Below are 20,728 nucleotides of genomic sequence, written 5' to 3'. Positions count from 1 at the left end.
TGCAGCACGCTGAATTCTCTGTTTTCAGCCCCGAAAATGCGCCAGATCACCTGTACAGCGGTCCCCTCGCGTTCCCGAACCTCCTGGGGGTATTAGGGACCGTTTAGGGCCAAAACCCTAAACCTGCAAAAATACACAGCAGGCTGTAATTTACTGTTTCGAGCTCCGTTTCGCGTGCCGGTCGCATCCGTAGCAAGTCCTCGAGCTCCCGCACCTGTAGGGCTACTTGCCCTTTGAATCAGACGAGATTTCTGGTGTGAAACCTCTCCGAATTCACCTCTACCTGCGGGGGATTAGCCGCTAGCTAATCTAGTACCTGTGCAAGAGGCTCTTGCCTCGGCAATTGCGCATGAACCCACACAACTGTACATTGGTCAAATGAAAAGCCCACTAGTGGGGCATAACATACTGCCATAGAGGAGAGAGAGGGCAGTGCGTAGCGTGCAGGGCATCACTCCTGGCACCGCACTGTGCATAAGAGGGAAAACAAGCACTCCATAGCTCTTAACCTATGACAAAACTGAAAATTAGCCTCCTCTCTCATTTTAGGCACCCCCTCCTCTAGCCAGAAGTAGCAGAAGGCTCACTGAGTGACACCTCGCCCAGTTTCTGATTTTGGCCAACTGGGCTAAAAATATCTCAACTGGTGCGTCAGTTGACTTGACAGCAGAGCAATAAAATGTTCTTGTCATTCCGGAGCTAATGACGTAAACACATTTTCGGGTCCCAAAATAGCAGTTCCCTAAATTTTAGGAGATACTGCCATTGTATCTTTCTAGGTGATCCGACCCCCTTTGTACACTGCAGCCACACCCAAAACTGAAATGTAGCCTCTGTAGCAAAGGATTCCACTTTGGCTAGTCAATGACCCCACTTTGGCTAACCATAGTCTTTGTCCAACCTTTATGAGCAATATTTTCAAGTATCATGGCATGCCACAGTCGATTGTTAGCGACCATGATCCACGCATGACAAGTTTGTTCTGGAGAGGCTTGTTTGAGAATATGGGCACCACGTTCAAATTCTCTTCGTCATTTCATCCTCAAACAGATGGGCAGTCAGAAGAGGCAAATTCTAATGTCCTAGATCTACTAAAGTGCTATGTGTCAGAGCATAAAGGAAAGTGGGAGCAGTATTTGCCTATGGTGGAGTATGCATACAATAATACAGTGCATTTATCAACTGGCAAGGCACCCTTTTAAGATAGTTGAAGGTGGCAAGAAAGTTCCTCCCATACTGCATACAAAGGACAAGATATTTGAAGCAGATAAGTATGTTCAAGACATGGATGAAATGTACAAGAAGGTCAAAGTGGCCTTAGAAAAGACTCAGGCAAAGCAAAAGAAAGTAGCTGATCGTCACCGTTGTGAAGTGGTACATTCACTTGGTGATTGGGTGTTTTTACGCTTTGAAAAGGCAAGGTTAAAGAAGATGAAGGGCAAGGAAAGACTGTTTCCAAAGCTCAGCATGCGTTACTATGGGCCTTTTCAAGTGTGCGACATAATCAGTGATGTTGCATATAGGCTGAAATTGCCTGACAGTTGGAAGATTCACAATGCGTTTCACGTGAGTCTTCTCAGACCCTATGTGGGTGATGTGCCAGAGGATATGCCAGCTGGAAGTTCATCGTCAATGAACTTGACGAGATCTTGGTCCCGGAACAGATTTTGGCACACAAAGAAAGGAAAGTGAAAGGCAAGGTTGCTAGGCGTTACTTGGTAAAGTTCAGAAACTATCCACCAATGGATGCTAAGTGGATGGAAGAAGGTGAACTTGCAGAGTCACCAACTGTGTTATCACTTTACCTTGAAGCCTTCGGTTTGCAACCTACCTTGACCCCTTGAGTTTCAAAGCTACATGGATTGTCAGTGTGACAATGGCTTCTGAGACAAATGATGTACATGGTATTTAAAGTGAGCTCAAATCAAATACCTCTTCAATGAATGTTAGAGCTGTACAGATTGTCAGTTTGGCAATTGCTCTTATGGAATGTCCAAAAGTTTGGTTAGTGCTATAGAAGTGAGTATTTCTTGTCAGTTTGTCAAGGATACAGTAATTGCTTCTATTAAAGAGTACATGTGTAACTGCATTCTTAAACTGTCAGTTTGGGTATGCTCGAAAGTGTTACGGGATCCAACGTGTACTATAAGACAATGGCAAAATGTGTAGCTACCATTTTGTCATTGGAAAGTTAGTGACTCAAAGCAATGGCAGAGTGCGCAGCTACCACTATGTCATTGGGACAGGGTTCACACGTAGGCAATACATGTGTCTACAAGGTGTTGAATACACTAGGGTTTACAATGAGCATGTATGTGTCGACAGGTGTTGAATACATCAGTGTTGACTGGAAGCATGTACGACATAGATGCAAACGAGGACGTTTGAGATTTCAAGAGGGGGGTATGTCACCAACGTGTGACTACTATCTATCCTTTTTGTTGATTTCTTTCTTATTATCTATTTACTTTCATTTTTTGGAAACACCCCTCGAGAAATCTAACTGCCTTGCATTGCATAGCTAGTGTGGAACTGTCCAGAGGGAGTCCAGGCCTGAGGGCAAGAGAGCACTAAGGTTGGACAAAGACTATGGTTAGCCAAAATGGGGTCATTGAGCCAAAGTGGAATCCTTTGCTACAGAGCCTACATTTCAGTTCTGGGTGTGGCTGCAGTGTACAAAGGGTGTCAGATGACCTAGAAAGATACAATGGCAGCATCTCCTAAAATTTAGGGAACTGCTATTTTGGGACCTGAAAATCTGTTTGCGTCATTACCTCCGGAATGACAAGGAGAACATTTTCTTACTTTGCCGTGAAGTCAACTGGGCAACCGGTTGGGAGATTTTTAGGCGGCAACCCCGAAACGGGAAAATGCTTGTAAATGTGCCAAGTGGCACATTTTGGTGCACTTTCCTTATGCAAGAGAAGGGGGCGCTGAATTTGAAGGGAGAAGAGGCTCATTTGTTGATTTTGTCACAGGTTAAGAGCTATGGAGTGCTTGCTTTCCCTCCTATGTACAGTGCGGTGCCAGGAGTGATGCCCTGCACGCTACGCACTGCCCTCTCTCTCCCCCCTATGGCAGTGTGGTATGCCCCTCTAGTGGGCTTTTCATTTGATCAATGTACAGTTGTGTGGGTTCATGCGCGATTGCCGAGGCAAGAGCCTCTTGCACAGGTACTAGATTAGCTAGCGGCTAATCCCCTGCAGGTAGAGGTGAATTCAGAGACGTTTCACGCCAGAAATCTCGTCCGATTCAAAGGGCAAGTAGCCTTACAGGTGCGGGAGCTCGAGGACTTGCTACGGATGCGACCGGCACGCGAAACGGAGCCCGAAACAGTAAATTAAAGCCTGCTGTGTATTTTTGCAGGTTTAGGGTTTTGGCCCTAAACGGTCCCTAATACCCCCAGGAGGTTCGGGGACGCGAGGGGAACGCTGTACAGGTTATCTGGCGCATTTTCGGGGCTGAAAACAGAGAATTCAGCGTGCTGCAGATTCTCGCGAGGTTTTGCAAAGTGCCCATATGCGTCGGGAAAGTCATTCAATGCGTGGGAATACTGACTGAGAAGGGTCCTAGTACAGTTATGTTGCCGAAATCAGGCCGGAACAGTTGAAATTCAGCCAAGGTTGTGCGGGGCAGCTTGTAAGGAACCACAACGTTTATTCCCTCTTTTAAACAATAAAGAAATACCGAAAGGGGCGCCTATGTTAGGGGCCAATCTGGTGTCGGTCTGCTTATACAGGTGCAATCTAGCAGCCTGTATCCCTTTCCCCTTTGTTGTGTCTTGAAAGTACAGGTAGAATAGACGACTAATAATGGGTGAAAGCTAAATCAAGGTTTGAAGTAAAGTCTATCGCCCTTTTTGGATTGAACAGGCGGTTTCAGCTGTCCACTCTGCAGAGAGGACATCGGCGGACTTGCCACTCTCGGTGGCATCATGAGAGTGCATAAAGTACATCTATCCACTCGAGTATGCGACGAGGCCATGGATAAATCTCTTCCTTGTATCGCTCCACCCATCGGCAACGAGGGAAACGCCATGTTTTGCCAAAGCCGTTGAATATTGAGTGTTGCTTGCTCCACGATCGCCTTCTCTAGATCGAGCAAAGTGGTTCGGAGAGCCTCTGAAGATGGCGGCACATAGCCGGTGCCGTACTCTCCCATAACTTTCCAATGTTTCGACCTATTTCGATCACACATAGAAGAGGTTAGTATGATAAATCATAATTGATTATTCACAGTGAAACCGGCCCGTAGGGCGGTAGGCGTTGGCTTTCACCCGAAATTCTTTACTTTATACACACACACAGAGCACTTTGCAAAGAGAACCTGTAATGGGAATTAACACTTCAACTCACACACGGCTCGGAAGCTAGAATGCTCCGAGCAGACGCCGACAACCTGTAGGCCCCAAAATTGGCGCCCCTTTCGGTATTTCTTTATTCTTTAGGAGGGTAAATTACAAGGTAAGGTCCTGGGAATCCTTCACGTGTATCCACCTAGATACCATTTGATTTGGCCAAATTTCGGCAGCATAACAGCCCCAAAACTTGCGCGAAACCAATTCCCCTGCTGGAACTCGCTTGCACTGTCGTATACCCTCTGATTCCTGTCCAAAAACAGTAAATTCAGCACGCTGTATTTACTGGTTTTTGCCCTGTTTTCAGCCCCAAACAGTCCCCTAACTGTCCTTTGCCAGTGGGGCACGATTCCCAATGATCCTGGCGTCCGTATGGCTGAAAAACAGTGAATTTACAGCGCATACACAGCGCTGATTTTGCACCTGTACGGTGAGGTTATGACCCTCACCAGTGCCTGCTTTGGAGCAGCAGTTAGCTACCCCTGTTCCTGCTCAAGGAGGCTCTTGCCTCAGCACAAAAGCATGAACCCACACAACTGTACATCAGTCAAATGAGTAGCCCTCTTGTGGGGCATCACATAACTGCACGTAGGGGAGAAAGAGAGCAGTATGTAGCGTGCGGGGCATCACTCCCGTCACCATACTGTACATAGAGGGCAAGGTAAGCATTCCATAGCTTCTGTACCTGTTGCAATCCGCCTGTGGCTGAAAATGGCGCCCCCTTTGTTGATATGCAGCTCGTTTTTGCCTCCCAGAGTGGCAGAATCGCTCACAAGCTGACACGTCGCCCAGTTTCCGAGTTTGGGCTTTCCTTGCTAAAAATATCTCAACTGGTGCGTCAGTTGACTTCGCGGCAGAGTTGTAAAGTGTTCCCCTAGTCATACCGAAGGTAATGACGCGAACACATTTCGTGGCCCAAAATAGCAGTTCCCTAAATTTTAGGAGATGCTTCCGTTGGGCTCCCACTGGTCTTCTGACCATCTATCCTCATTGGGACCGCATCCAAAAATGCAATGTGGCCCAACTGTCGGATACTTTTTGTTGGTAGTCCCACCTTGACTTTATGCCTTAATTGAGTTCACTTCCTAGTATCCACCAACTTGCTAAGTGCGACGGGGGGAACTTGTATGATCTTGCTCTGAGCCTAGACATCCTCTTACTGTACGAATTCTAGTGCCGACCAACTTCCCGTCTGCGGGTGAAACTACCGTTCACATTGGCCATACAATGTCCGACCATTTGCAACTTCAAAAAGAGGGTCTCAAAAATAAAACAAAAATCATTGGAAGAAACCAACAACTAAGGTTAGCAATTGCCACGTCCTCGTGACATACCCCCCTCTTGAAATCGCAAACGTCCTCGATTGCATACCATAAATACATGCCACTGATGATCTTGTGTTGTTAGCACTCTTTTATCATCGCATGTATCCGCAAGAAAGACTATCAAAACATATGTACAAATGACTTAATGAAACCTTCATACTTTTGTCAAACTGTACACTGCTGTTGCACTGAATCCATGAGTACATTTGATGTGCTAGCTCTATCATTACCCCTCCTTTGCAAACATTGGGTTGGGGCATACGTAGACTGTAACCCAAAGGCCTCAAGGTAAAGCTGCAATACATTTGGTGACTCTGACAGTTCATGCTCTTCCATCCACTTTGCATCCATAGGTGGATAGTTCTTGAACTTCACCATAGCATCTTGCAACCTGTCCCTTAACTTTTACGTATGCAAAAGGCTCTTGCCTCTGCAAACGAGCATAATTCCACAACTTGACGTACCACCCACGACCAAGCAAGCTCAAATTTCAAGATGATTTACCAATGCGTCATAGAATCCAAGCAATCGCCTCAGAGAATCGGCAAGCAGCATGTCACCTGGCAGACCCACATCACTCCCGCAGAAGATCAAGTGGCCAATCTACCACCGTGAGACCTCTCCCTATCTCATCTTGGTTCATACTTGCAAACCCTAAAAACGCAGCAGAAAATCAGCCCTAATTTGACCACTTTTTAGCAGGGAGTACGTGCGGAATTTCCTGTCTGTCCTGTGAAGAGGAACCCTCTTCCATTATTCCATTCCCTTGTCGGCCATAGTGTAATCCCGTATTCCTGCACTGTGTGTCTTTACCCTGAACAATCCAGGCTCACTCTTTGAGGAAAAAGTGATTGATGTCCCGGCAACGGAACCATGAAACCGGCCCGTAGGGCGGTAGGCGTTGGCTTTCACCCGAAATTCTTTACTTTATACACACACACAGAGCACTTTGCAAAGAGAACCTGTAATGGGAATTAATACTTCAACTCACACACGGCTCGGAAGCTAGAATGCTCCGAGCAGACGCCGACAACCTGTAGGCCCCAAAATTGGCGCCCCTTTCGGTATTTCTTTATTCTTTAGGAGGGTAAATTACAAGGTAAGGTCCTGGGAATCCTTCACGTGTATCCACCTAGATACCATTTGATTTGGCCAAATTTCGGCAGCATAACAGCCCCAAAACTTGCGCGAAACCAATTCCCCTGCTGGAACTCGCTTGCACTGTCGTATACCCTCTGATTCCTGTCCAAAAACAGTAAATTCAGCACGCTGTATTTACTGGTTTTTGCCCTGTTTTCAGCCCCAAACAGTCCCCTAACTGTCCTTTGCCAGTGGGGCACGATTCCCAATGATCCTGGCGTCCGTATGGCTGAAAAACAGTGAATTTACAGCGCATACACAGCGCTGATTTTGCACCTGTACGGTGAGGTTATGACCCTCACCAGTGCCTGCTTTGGAGCAGCAGTTAGCTACCCCTGTTCCTGCTCAAGGAGGCTCTTGCCTCAGCACAAAAGCATGAACCCACACAACTGTACATCAGTCAAATGAGTAGCCCTCTTGTGGGGCATCACATAACTGCACGTAGGGGAGAAAGAGAGCAGTATGTAGCGTGCGGGGCATCACTCCCGTCACCATACTGTACATAGAGGGCAAGGTAAGCATTCCATAGCTTCTGTACCTGTTGCAATCCGCCTGTGGCTGAAAATGGCGCCCCCTTTGTTGATATGCAGCTCGTTTTTGCCTCCCAGAGTGGCAGAATCGCTCACAAGCTGACACGTCGCCCAGTTTCCGAGTTTGGGCTTTCCTTGCTAAAAATATCTCAACTGGTGCGTCAGTTGACTTCGCGGCAGAGTTGTAAAGTGTTCCCCTAGTCATACCGAAGGTAATGACGCGAACACATTTCGTGGCCCAAAATAGCAGTTCCCTAAATTTTAGGAGATGCTTCCGTTGGGCTCCCACTGGTCTTCTGACCATCTATCCTCATTGGGACCGCATCCAAAAATGCAATGTGGCCCAACTGTCGGATACTTTTTGTTGGTAGTCCCACCTTGACTTTATGCCTTAATTGAGTTCACTTCCTAGTATCCACCAACTTGCTAAGTGCGACGGGGGGAACTTGTATGATCTTGCTCTGAGCCTAGACATCCTCTTACTGTACGAATTCTAGTGCCGACCAACTTCCCGTCTGCGGGTGAAACTACCGTTCACATTGGCCATACAATGTCCGACCATTTGCAACTTCAAAAAGAGGGTCTCAAAAATAAAACAAAAATCATTGGAAGAAACCAACAACTAAGGTTAGCAATTGCCACGTCCTCGTGACATACCCCCCTCTTGAAATCGCAAACGTCCTCGATTGCATACCATAAATACATGCCACTGATGATCTTGTGTTGTTAGCACTCTTTTATCATCGCATGTATCCGCAAGAAAGACTATCAAAACATATGTACAAATGACTTAATGAAACCTTCATACTTTTGTCAAACTGTACACTGCTGTTGCACTGAATCCATGAGTACATTTGATGTGCTAGCTCTATCATTACCCCTCCTTTGCAAACATTGGGTTGGGGCATACGTAGACTGTAACCCAAAGGCCTCAAGGTAAAGCTGCAATACATTTGGTGACTCTGACAGTTCATGCTCTTCCATCCACTTTGCATCCATAGGTGGATAGTTCTTGAACTTCATCATAGCATCTTGCAACCTGTCCCTTAACTTTTACGTATGCAAAAGGCTCTTGCCTCTGCAAACGAGCATAATTCCACAACTTGACGTACCACCCACGACCAAGCAAGCTCAAATTTCAAGATGATTTACCAATGCGTCATAGAATCCAAGCAATCGCCTCAGAGAATCGGCAAGCAGCATGTCACCTGGCAGACCCACATCACTCCCGCAGAAGATCAAGTGGCCAATCTACCACCGTGAGACCTCTCCCTATCTCATCTTGGTTCATACTTGCAAACCCTAAAAACGCAGCAGAAAATCAGCCCTAATTTGACCACTTTTTAGCAGGGAGTACGTGCGGAATTTCCTGTCTGTCCTGTGAAGAGGAACCCTCTTCCATTATTCCATTTCCTTGTCGGCCATAGTGTAATCCCGTATTCCTGCACTGTGTGTCTTTACCCTGAACAATCCAGGCTCACTCTTTGAGGAAAAAGTGATTGATGTCCCGGCAACGGAACCATGAAACCGGCCCGTAGGGCGGTAGGCGTTGGCTTTCACCCGAAATTCTTTACTTTATACACACACACAGAGCACTTTGCAAAGAGAACCTGTAATGGGAATTAACACTTCAACTCACACACGGCTCGGAAGCTAGAATGCTCCGAGCAGACGCCGACAACCTGTAGGCCCCAAAATTGGCGCCCCTTTCGGTATTTCTTTATTCTTTAGGAGGGTAAATTACAAGGTAAGGTCCTGGGAATCCTTCACGTGTATCCACCTAGATACCATTTGATTTGGCCAAATTTCGGCAGCATAACAGCCCCAAAACTTGCGCGAAACCAATTCCCCTGCTGGAACTCGCTTGCACTGTCGTATACCCTCTGATTCCTGTCCAAAAACAGTAAATTCAGCACGCTGTATTTACTGGTTTTTGCCCTGTTTTCAGCCCCAAACAGTCCCCTAACTGTCCTTTGCCAGTGGGGCACGATTCCCAATGATCCTGGCGTCCGTATGGCTGAAAAACAGTGAATTTACAGCGCATACACAGCGCTGATTTTGCACCTGTACGGTGAGGTTATGACCCTCACCAGTGCCTGCTTTGGAGCAGCAGTTAGCTACCCCTGTTCCTGCTCAAGGAGGCTCTTGCCTCAGCACAAAAGCATGAACCCACACAACTGTACATCAGTCAAATGAGTAGCCCTCTTGTGGGGCATCACATAACTGCACGTAGGGGAGAAAGAGAGCAGTATGTAGCGTGCGGGGCATCACTCCCGTCACCATACTGTACATAGAGGGCAAGGTAAGCATTCCATAGCTTCTGTACCTGTTGCAATCCGCCTGTGGCTGAAAATGGCGCCCCCTTTGTTGATATGCAGCTCGTTTTTGCCTCCCAGAGTGGCAGAATCGCTCACAAGCTGACACGTCGCCCAGTTTCCGAGTTTGGGCTTTCCCTGCTAAAAATATCTCAACTGGTGCGTCAGTTGACTTCGCGGCAGAGTTGTAAAGTGTTCCCCTAGTCATACCGAAGGTAATGACGCGAACACATTTCGTGGCCCAAAATAGCAGTTCCCTAAATTTTAGGAGATGCTTCCGTTGGGCTCCCACTGGTCTTCTGACCATCTATCCTCATTGGGACCGCATCCAAAAATGCAATGTGGCCCAACTGTCGGATACTTTTTGTTGGTAGTCCCACCTTGACTTTATGCCTTAATTGAGTTCACTTCCTAGTATCCACCAACTTGCTAAGTGCGACGGGGGGAACCTGTATGATCTTGCTCTGAGCCTAGACATCCTCTTACTGTACGAATTCCAGTGCCGACCAACTTCCCGTCTGCGGGTGAAACTACCGTTCACATTGGCCATACAATGTCCGACCATTTGCAACTTCAAAAAGAGGGTCTCAAAAATAAAACAAAAATCATTGGAAGAAACCAACAACTAAGGTTAGCAATTGCCACGTCCTCGTGACACACAGTTTAAACTTTAGAGATCATAGTGGTGGAAATGACGATAACGGAAGAAATGAGAGAGATCGATAAAGCATACCTCGCGGCGACAAATGGCAAAATCTCACCTCATGTCTTTACACTCAAAGAAAGTGTGGCCTCACTTTGTCATGCCCACCTTTCCGCGTGTAAGAGCATAGCTTGCATGCCCATGCACGAGAACCTCCCTCCGCCGACAAGGTGCCCTCCGAGCTCACTTCATCCCACCACGACCATTCCTTCGCCTTTTGAGTGTTGCTCGCGTGAACGGCGGGGGTTGTACGAGAAGAAGAGGCCATGGATTATCCGTGAAAGAGAGAGAGCTTGATTCTTGAGGGTTTGAGAGAGAGAGAGAGAGAGAGCTTGAGAGAGAGAGGCTTGACTCCGTGAGAGCTTGAGATAGAGAGCTTGAGAGAGAGGCTTCACCTCTTGAAAGTTGAGACCGAGGGAGAGAGAGCTTGAGCCTTGAGGGCAAGCCCAAGAGAGAGAGGTTGAGAGCTTGAGGCCCGAGTTGCGAAGGTAGAGCTTGAGAGCTTGCAAGGGAGAGAGAGAGCCTTGAGTGTGTTGCATTTGTGAAGGAATGGGGGGAAGAGGGAGCAATTTATAAGTATACTTTGGCTCGTTTATGACCGTTGGCTGTTGTCTGGACCGTTTTTTTCATAGCCGTTTATGGCCGTTGCTGCCCGTTCCGGCCTATTCCGGCAATCCCGTTCCAGTCATGTCAGGCCTTTTGGAACGCCGGGACGTTCCGGGCAACTTCAACCGGCCAGAACGCCATTTTGGCCTTCCAGGGCCTCCAAGGTCCGTTCCCTGGTTACTATGGGCTAGGCAATCATGGCCTCATGGCTCTAATGGTTTTTTGCACGTGACCATGACGTATGTACGAGCAGGGAAGCAGCTCTGATACCAATGTTAGCAGACCCATCCTACACTCATGACATGACACAAGCCATACTCAATGCATAACGAGTGTAGAGAGGTGACATGAGGCTCACCTCCCAGCCATGGAGCTAATATAGGCTCACCTCTGAGCCTGGGAGCGTGCAACTAACGGGTTAGCCTTCACGACAAGGGCTGGTGTCGCATACCACCAAGCCCACACCAAGCGGGTGTGTGGGTAGAGCTGCCAAGGGCGTAGAGTCGAAGTGTGGTGATCGCACAAGATGGCTCACAAATGAGCTCAAGGTCCTATTATAGGATTCCTTAACTGCCCTAACCATTGGGCCATGTTCACACTTGACCGGACATAGCTTAAGCGTCCGTCCCGATGTCTAGGGACGTAACAGGTACTATGCTCAAATTTTCTTTTGTGTCACTTGTTGAAGTGCTATATCTGAAAGTAAGTCTGAATGGGAGGAGTATTTTCTATTTGTTGAATTTGCTTACAACAACATTGTTTACACTTTGACGAGGAAGACACCATTTGAGATTGTCACGTGTGGCAAAAAGGTTCTACCTATTTTGTGTACCAAGGTCAAGGCTTTCTATGCAGATCATTTTGTACAAGAACAGGAAACTCTTTTTGCCAAGGTAAAGGAGGCTTTGCAGAAGTCTCAGGCATGGCAGTAGAAGGCAGCCGTCAAGTATCGATGTGAAATTTTTTCAAGGAAAATGATTGGGTGCTTCTGCAGTTTGAGAAGGCACTCCTGAGAAAGGGGACGGGTAATGAGAAGAGGGGCTTTTTCCAAAGCCAAATATGCGATACTATGGGCCCTTCCTGGTTTCGGAAAAGGTCAATGATGCATCCTTCAGACTGAAGCTGGTAGGAAGATTCACAATGCATTTCTTGTGAGTCTGTTGAGACCTTGACTACCACGAGGCTATGCCTGGCACTTTCCTTCAAAGGGTAATCTTGGCTTATCCTGGATTCATCTAGGTATATATTAGATAGAAAAGGTGGTTTAATAGTGGGCAAATGTTGTGCGTGCACCTAAAAGTTAATATTGCATGGTTCTGTTAAACTAAATTCTATGGTTGTATTCTTGATAGGATGGGTATTTGTCTCTGTTTTTGTGATCACATTGACTTGTAGAAAACCCGGAGTTAGTGGGGAGGTCGTAGTATTTATAGAATTATGGTAGACTTTCCCATTGATGGGCCTGATGGCTATTTTGTTGTGTGAAAGTCTACCATGATTCTATAACCAGAGGTATAGTACGATTAGTTTTGTGTGTAGTATCTACTTATGTGGATTTTTTACATTATTCTATAATCAGAGGTGTATGCGGTTATTTTGTGTTTAGTTTCTGCTCTTTTGTTGAAATCTTCGTGGAATAGTAAGTTAGTAATATATTTCTGTGCTTGTGTATTCTGTAAAAGTTCTTTTTATCGTGCCTTTCTTTGTTTTGACTGCTGGATATGGACCTTTGTAAATAGATTTTCCAGCAAAGAGACAGGAGGTTCAAGTGTCACCATCATGACCTCTGAATGTATTGAACAACATGAACGGGCTTTTGTTTTGTCCACTTCATGGATGCTAGAAGTTTGAAGTGCTAACCATGATGCAAATTCCTTACCTTATTTGAGATGTAGCATACTGATTATGACTTGTGCTTGTGTTTGCTCTTATCAGGACCTTTACAAAGTACTGGAGGTTAATTATGATGCCTCCGATGAATCAATAAGGACAAACTACTTGAGACTTGCCTTGGTCTCTCTCTCTCTCTCTCTCTCTCTCTCTCTCTCTCTCTCTCTCTCAAGTTCGAGAAAGTTCGAGATTCTTAAAAGTATCTGATTGCTACGCAGAAGTGGCATCCAGATAAACACAAAGGGGAAGGTTATGCGACTGTAAAGTTTCAAGAAATCAGTGAAGCATATAGAGGTGGCCTCTGCTCTCTGTCTGTTCTGACGTTAAGAAGCTACCTACAGTGTTTGGGATACCATCTTCTTTCTCATGAACTGGATCTCTTACTGGCATTAATATCCTTGTGTCTCTTTCTTTCATTGCATCGTTAAAAAACTCTCACTTCTATAGGTTCTGGTTGTTGGACACAGATGCTCTCAGACACCTGGGGATACTTTCTTGTACAAGCATTGCATGTGTCACATATGCAGCACTGAGTGGATGCACATATTCATTCTCTTTAACTCTGCTGGTTTATTTTGTTTGGCAGTCTTAAGTGATCCCATCAAGCGGCTAGACTATGACATGGGAGGGGATGTCGATGTTCAGCAGTATACAATTATCGTAAGTGTTAAAATAGAGGATTCAGCACAATGCTTACTGTTTCTCTCGCAAGGTCGTTAGATTCAAGGTTAATGCTGAACAGGAGTACCTTAATCGATTCAAGGGTTTGATACTGACCTGCAATGGGCTTGGCATTGAGACTGGACCCCAATGGTATATATGACTGCCAGAAATGTCAAGATGCTCTTTAGCCTTGTTTGACTTGATTCACTCTATTTGAAATGTGAAGAGGCTTTTGAACCTTTGATTCCTGTTCTTTTGCAGGGCCCCTCATTCTGTACAAGTAGGCTATCATCCACAATGATCAAACGTTAACGACAGCAAAGCTGTGTAATGGTTCTTACAGATTCAGCAAGTGTTGTAGGGTGGGATTTATATTTTGCAAATTAGCAACACGGTGGGGCATGGAAAAAAGCAGCGTTTATCGGAAGGTCAAAAAACTTTTTTCGTTTGGTTTTTTGTCCATATTGCCTGGTGATTTACTTGGTTGCCTGCAACTATTAAAGCTCACAAGAGCAGATGTCCCACCAATCATCACATTGCTTAGCTGCACGTTTACTACCCATTGCGGGTTAGCTTGTTCACAGCGAAGTGCATTGTGCACAAGATAAATAGGTCTGGCAGGCACGAGCTGCTTGAAGGAGGCAACTACTCGTTGTGGGATAGCTTGTTCACAGCAAAGTGCATTGTGTACAAGATAAATAGGTTTGGCAGGCATAAGCTGCTTAGAGGGAGGCAACTGTACACTATCAACTTCGTTACATGATTCTCCAATGTAGGGCTCCCGAGGGAGTACCATATCTTAGGTGCCCTTGAGAACAGTTGTACATGGAAATGTACTCCCAACCCATTCTTAGTGTAAGAACATGTTAATTGGGCCCCAAAATGATATTGTCCAATATTTGACAGCAGTGTAATACATGTATAATGTTGTGAGTGATAAAGGAGGGTACTCCAGTTCATTCATTGTTGCGACTTACAATGTTTTTGAGATGTTCACTTAAATTTGACAGCAGTCTATTATCTATATAATGTTGTGAGTGATAAAGAAGCGTACTTCTGTTTAGGGCACTCAATTTCATTTTTTGTGCCTTAAATGGTTGGGAATTTTAACTTGAATTTGACAGCAGTATACTATCTGTATAATGATGTGAGTGCGAAAAAAGGGTATTTCTGTTTAGGGCAACTAGTTATATTTCATTGTTGTAACTTTAATTGGTTGGGATTTTAGCTTAAAATTGACAATATCTGTATACTTATAAAAAGGGATAAAAAAGGGTACTACTGTTTAGGGCAACTCAATTGCATTGTTGTGACTTAATTGCTTGTGATTGAGATTATTATATTGCTAGAGACGTTTCATGTGACTATGGGAATGACTTCTTGGGTAAGGCATTGCGGAATGGAACCTTAGGACTCTATTAGGGCTCACTTACCTAGTTACGATTTTCCTACTAAGGTTAAAAATTGCTCTGCAAGAGCACTGCCCTATTCTATGCCCCTGACAGTACCTGAGTTGTGCCACCATACCTCTGTCATGTGCTCCCAACTTTGGACATACCATTTCACACCATATCATGGAATGGTTATGGTTGGGCGTTACAATTGCTCGAATATTTCTCACCTGGCAAACCGTAGCTTTAATGACAGGTGAGAGTGATGTCTTGCTCACTGAGGACTTAAAGAGGTGAATGTGAATCTGCTTTTTCTACGTGGATAATGAGTGTGAAGCTGCTGCTGTCATGTCCAAGGAAATGGTAACTTGCTTCTTCTTCTCAGTTGTTGACGACTGTGGACCGAGTTTGTTTCTAGTGTTTGCTCACTGAAAATTATTCAATGGTTTTATAAAAAACCAACCTGTACAAGAGAATGTCATTCTGGAACTGGCATGTCATGAAGTTACGTTCTGAATTAGGGAGGATTGACTGGCTAATCATTAAAGAATGCTTGGTAGGGTCTGAATTACGACGGAGGATTGACTGGCTAAACACGATGATTGTTGATTCCTTGATGCTTGACATTCTAAGATTTGAATGATTGTCTAGTATGGCAATTTTAACATGTAAATTTGATGATCTGTTATGACGTATGACCTAAATTTACGCTGAGGATTTAGTAGGCACACCGTACAGTTTTACGGGTACACTTTTACTACTCTAATATCCTATACATTTGTATTCTATAACTCAACTAATATGCCTAGTCTCTTAATGGCTTGACAAAAAATGAATTCAGTATGCACAGTGCGAGGAAACTCTAAACAGAAGAAAATGCTAAAGGAAAGATAAAGGAAAAGAAGAAAGAAAGATAAATGAAAAGAAAAGTACAGATGTTAAATGACCCAACCTCTTTATGTATATGTACAAAATCAATTGAGCTTCCACTTTCATGAGGCTTTTTATTTTACTTGCTTAGTCGAGATGTTTTCAAAGGATTTATTTTCCCAAAGTTGTGGAGATCTAGAATTTAAGCCACTTTAGTTTTGGTTGTTCGATAGCTATTGTTCGCAATTTGGTTGGAGAGACTATCAATGCACAAAGATCCCTGACCATTTTGGAAGTTATCCACCATCAATGGTAGACTTTTAACATCAAATTACAAGACTTGAAAAGAGTTCAAAGCCAAAAAATGGGAGAGGCTAGCTGTAGGAAAAAGGGGGAGATCAAAAAATCAAAATGTTTCTACCATGAGTGGGGAGTCTAAAGACCAATATGGCTACCAAGGTAAGATCTCTTGAAGATATAAAGCATTATTGTAAAGATAATAGATGTTTTAAATGCGGTGAACAAGGTCATTCTTATCGTGCATGCCCTCAAAAACATGCAAAGAAGGAACCCCCTAGAAATGCAATGGTATCTCTTCAAGAAGAGGGTGGTCTTCCTCTCGGAAGTCTCTTATGCTATGCATGCGGAAAAGTGAGAGAACATGATGCACTCATCCCCTTTGATTCGGGTTTCACAACAATTATATATATATATATGGGATTAGCGTGAAAGCTAGAATTACATCCTCATGAGACGAGACAAACATATGATGCTGAAGGACCCTTTGAAGGCCAAAGACTCCGGTCACACTTTGATTGAAAAGCTAAGGCTTCATGTGCAAGGTTGTGGACAAAGAGGATCTCCTCCTCTCTCCATTCAAGAATGAGGATGTGTTGCTTGGAGCACCATTGTTCGACGATATGGCTGCTTCCATCAAGTTTCTAGAGAGATTGGCGTGCGAATCAATGAGAAGGAAGACACCATCCCCATTGTATCTCGTGACTCCTTTAACAAATCAATAAAAAGTTCTATTGTTGCTTACATGATATTTGTCAAGGATGTTCCTACAAATAATCTTCTCTCTTCTAATGGTTCTTTAAAAGTAAAAACTGATTTCTATTCGTTTCTAAATGAACATGTTGAATTTTTAATCGATGGCATCTCAAGAGAGTTACCTTCTAGAAGAGGGGATGATGATCATAAGATTGAGCTCATACCAGGAAGCTATCCTCCTAACAAGCCTCCTTATTGAGTCTCACTAGCGCAACAAAAGGAGATTATATCACAAGTCAATGAACTTGTGCAAAAAGGAATGATAAGACCTAGTAGATCTTCAACATTCTTTTCTCCTATTTTATTAGTGCACAAAAAATGATACATACAAAATGTGTGTAGACTATTGTGTATTAAACAAGCTGACAATAATGAACAAATTTTTGGTCGCAAGGATTGAGGGTTTGTTTGATAAGCTGCAAGGATTTACCTACTTTAATAGAATCTATAGACCTTAAAAGTGGTTGTATAATCAAATACAAATTGTGTCGGAATATATCAAAACATTTGCCAGCCTTTTGGACTGACAAATGCTCCAACCACATTCAATCGATTGATGGTGATAATTTTTCGTGTGCATAGAGCTTACACTGGAGTATTCTTTGATGATATCATAGTCTACTCCAAGTCCTTAGACCTACTGGAAATGGTGAGATGAACAACTTTCATATTTAGAGTTTTTCGATTTTAGGACCACAAAAGGGAGATTTTTTTTGTATTTTTGTGGGGTTGCATTGAAGAGAGCAGAAGTACTTGTGTCCTTTTGCCTCTTGAAGCTCAATGCAATCCTCATTCAAAAGGAAGGTCTTCATGTTCTTCTCCTCCTGGAGACCTTGATGTAGAGCCATGTCAATAGCCTCTCACAATGGTCTAACCTCTATGGTAAATGACACTATTGAGCTGGATTTTCAAAATGTTATGTATGCCATATCGCTAGGAAATATGCAAGAGCCATATGTGGTTCAAGATGGCTATCTTCTTTATAGCTCTTGGTTATGTGTTACTTAAAGTTTAAGAGATAAGTTCATGTATGTATTGCATGCTCCACCATATATTGGGCATAGAGTGATTCAGGCAACAATGAATGCAATTGAAACATATCCTACAATGAAAAGGATATACAAGAATATGTGACGCAATCTGTTACTTGACATGAGATTAAATATGACCATGGAAAGCAACTTGGTTTTCTCCAGCCGCTCCTAATTCCTTATTCTCTATGGTAGAGTATCGCTATGGATTTTATCTTTGGCTTACCAAAGTCTATCCATGGGAATACAAAAATATGGACAATAGTAAACGAGTTTAGTAAGCAAGCTCATTTTATGCCTATCAAAAAAACTCTTGAAGGCTCCACATATGGCACAACTATACTTATCCCTCAAATCTATAAGTATCATGGTCAGCCAATGAGTATTGTTTCAAATAGAGATCCCAGAATGACTAGTAATTTCTGGAAGGGACTCTTCAAGAAACTTGGAACAAAGCTCAATTTCTCCTCAAATGGATGGGCAAAGTGAAATTGTGAGCTCCATTGTGCTTGATCTACTCAAAGCCTATGTAACAGAAGTAGAACAATGCAACCGATGAGAGAAGTCTCTACTCTAGTAGAATATGCACACAACAATATTGTGCATTCTTATATAGGTAAAGCACCTTTTGAGGTGATCAAAGGAAGGTCAAAATTTCCCCTATTTTGTAAATGCATGGAAAGATCTTCGCATGTTGAAGAGTATAGTTGTGACTTACGTGATGCTTTTGCTAAAATCCAAGGTGCTATCTCTATCTCACAGCAAAAGCACAAGACTACTGCTCCTGACAAGCATAGAAGAACTTTTCAATTCAAAGAGAATGAATCGGTCCTCTTAGTTTTCCAAATCTGGCTTAAGGCACAATGCATGGAAAAATTGGCATAAAGAACTCGTCGATCATTAGAAGTACTATGAAAAATTAGCACGCAGATATTGTGGACCCTTCCAAATTCTACGAACAATCAATGAAACGGATTATCAACTTACGCTACCCTAATTGGACAGTCCATAATACATTCCATGTAAGTCTACTAAAGGGCTACAAGGGTGAACCACCACAAGAGTTGGTAGCAAAAGATCCTCCAGAATTTGAAGGGACTGAAGAGATATTGTAGCATGAGCATAGAAATGGTGGCAATAGTAAGGTACTACGTAAGTATCTCAATAAATTTAAAAACTACCAATTTGAAGATGATAAATGGATGCAAGATCCACAACTAAAGGATTGTATGTCACTTGTAGTCTCCTACAATGACTTGTACACAAAGCCCCAATGTTTTTACATCGATGTATTCAATGAAAATGCAATAAAGAAGAATATGATTCTGGCTGTTGAACTCTATTGTGTCAAGTTTATTAATGTTTAAATATAATATGTGTGCATACCAAATGTTGTACACTTGCGACAAGTTTTCTCCCAAGAGTTTCTCTTGAGTAGTGAGTAACGTGCTACTGTGGAAAGGCACTAGTGCTAACTGAGAAGACATACTTGCGGAATTTTTTTCTCCCAAATTCCAAGTAGATTGGTCATCTTCTTTGGAACGATGTCCAATGAGCTAAACGTGTATCGTGAGCTAAAAGCCGATAGACCAAAGATACCTCTCTTGAATAAAAGCATATTCAAGGATGACTATGATTTCAAGGACGGGATAATGTCTCCAAATTTCATTTTTGGGTTTACTTTAATGAATTTTCTTTTTGTAGAACTGGTCATTCTAGTGAGAGAAAATTATATTAGTAGAAGAAAAAACTAAGTACAATGAGTAGAGGAAAGTGTTTGTGAACTAGAGTTTCAAAAATTTGAATGTTTAAAAAAAAAAAGTGCCATTGGAATTCGATAAGGATTCAACCAAAATTTTATGGGACGGAAACGGGATATTTATGAATCCAAAAGAGTTTAAAACGGATCCCGAAAGTCTTCAAAAATAGGTAGTATGACCAAGCAAAAAGTGAGACTAGGAGCCAAGGTGTTATTATCCACACTTGCCAACCTAAAGCAATGTGGAGATAAGGGATGTGGTCCACAAACTAAGATCCCATGCAAGAGAGAAAGCCAAAGGAGGAGTTCTAAAAATAGGAAATTGCCTCTAAAGGACCTAATGTGAGTATTTTTAGAATAACTCAAAAAAGAAGACATTTCTTTATAAAAAATGGGTCATGTGACTTATTGGGAATGGAAAGGTAAATAACCTTCATGTTGAGAGTTTTTTTATTTGAGGATCGCAAAGGGAGATTTTTTTGTTTTTAGTGGGACTGCACTAGAGAGATTAGGGGTACCTTTGTCTTCTGGCTTCTTGAAGCTCCATGCAATCCTCACTCAAAAGGAAGCTTTGCATGCTCTTCTCAAGACTCATCATGTTCTCTCTCTCTCTCTCTCACACACACACACACACACACACACACACACACACACACACAAGTCTCCATGGCTATGGTTGCTCAAGCTTATGCATAATCAACTAAATAGGTTACTACTTCTTAATGCTTAAATATCTTCTTTACAATCTGATTCTTGCTTAATCCCCACAGATCACATCACCACAAGGTGTTTAGAGCCTTGGGATTGAGTTCAAGGAGGTGTTTGAAGTGAAAAGCCTAATTGCAATCTCTGTCAAATTTAAGAGCTTTCATTTCTTCAACTTGCAAGTAGAAGTTTGATTAGCCAGTTATACTGATCAAAAGATCTTTTGAAGAAGATGAATTATATTAATACAAAGTCCATTTGGAGGAGGGTTGGCTCCAAAAAGTCCAGTTCTCAACTGGTGTCCAATTCTCTGTGTGTGTGTGTGTGTGTGTGTGTAGCAGTTACAACACATATATGTAATATGTGATTCGAATCTAAGTTTATGCTTGC

General features: G+C 43.4%; 1 protein-coding gene across 2 annotated transcripts in view; it reads left to right on the top strand.

Moving 5' to 3' along the window:
* LOC147418687 (uncharacterized) overlaps positions 1-14,492 on the top strand; it is a 45,359-nt gene extending 30,867 nt beyond the window's left edge. The window contains exons 2-6 of one of the 2 annotated variants that reach the window (XM_086505449.1): positions 12,912-12,989; positions 13,085-13,160; positions 13,453-13,526; positions 13,612-13,679; positions 13,791-14,492. In XM_086505449.1, the coding sequence (XP_086361575.1) occupies positions 12,912-12,989; positions 13,085-13,160; positions 13,453-13,526; positions 13,612-13,679; positions 13,791-13,830 (336 nt within the window). In that variant the 3' untranslated portion in view covers positions 13,831-14,492. Of the gene's footprint in view, positions 1-12,911; positions 12,990-13,084; positions 13,161-13,452; positions 13,527-13,608; positions 13,680-13,790 lie in introns of both variants that reach the window. The other variant, XM_086505448.1, reaches the window with a different exon arrangement.
* Positions 14,493-20,728: the final 6,236 nt, after the last annotated feature.

Source organism: Adiantum capillus-veneris, chromosome 29 (assembly GCF_014529385.1).
Source record: "Adiantum capillus-veneris isolate H3 chromosome 29, ASM1452938v2, whole genome shotgun sequence".
NCBI lineage: Eukaryota > Viridiplantae > Streptophyta > Polypodiopsida > Polypodiales > Pteridaceae > Adiantum > Adiantum capillus-veneris.
The sequence above is the reverse complement of the archived record's forward strand: the minus strand, read 5'-3'. Positions and strand labels throughout refer to the sequence as shown.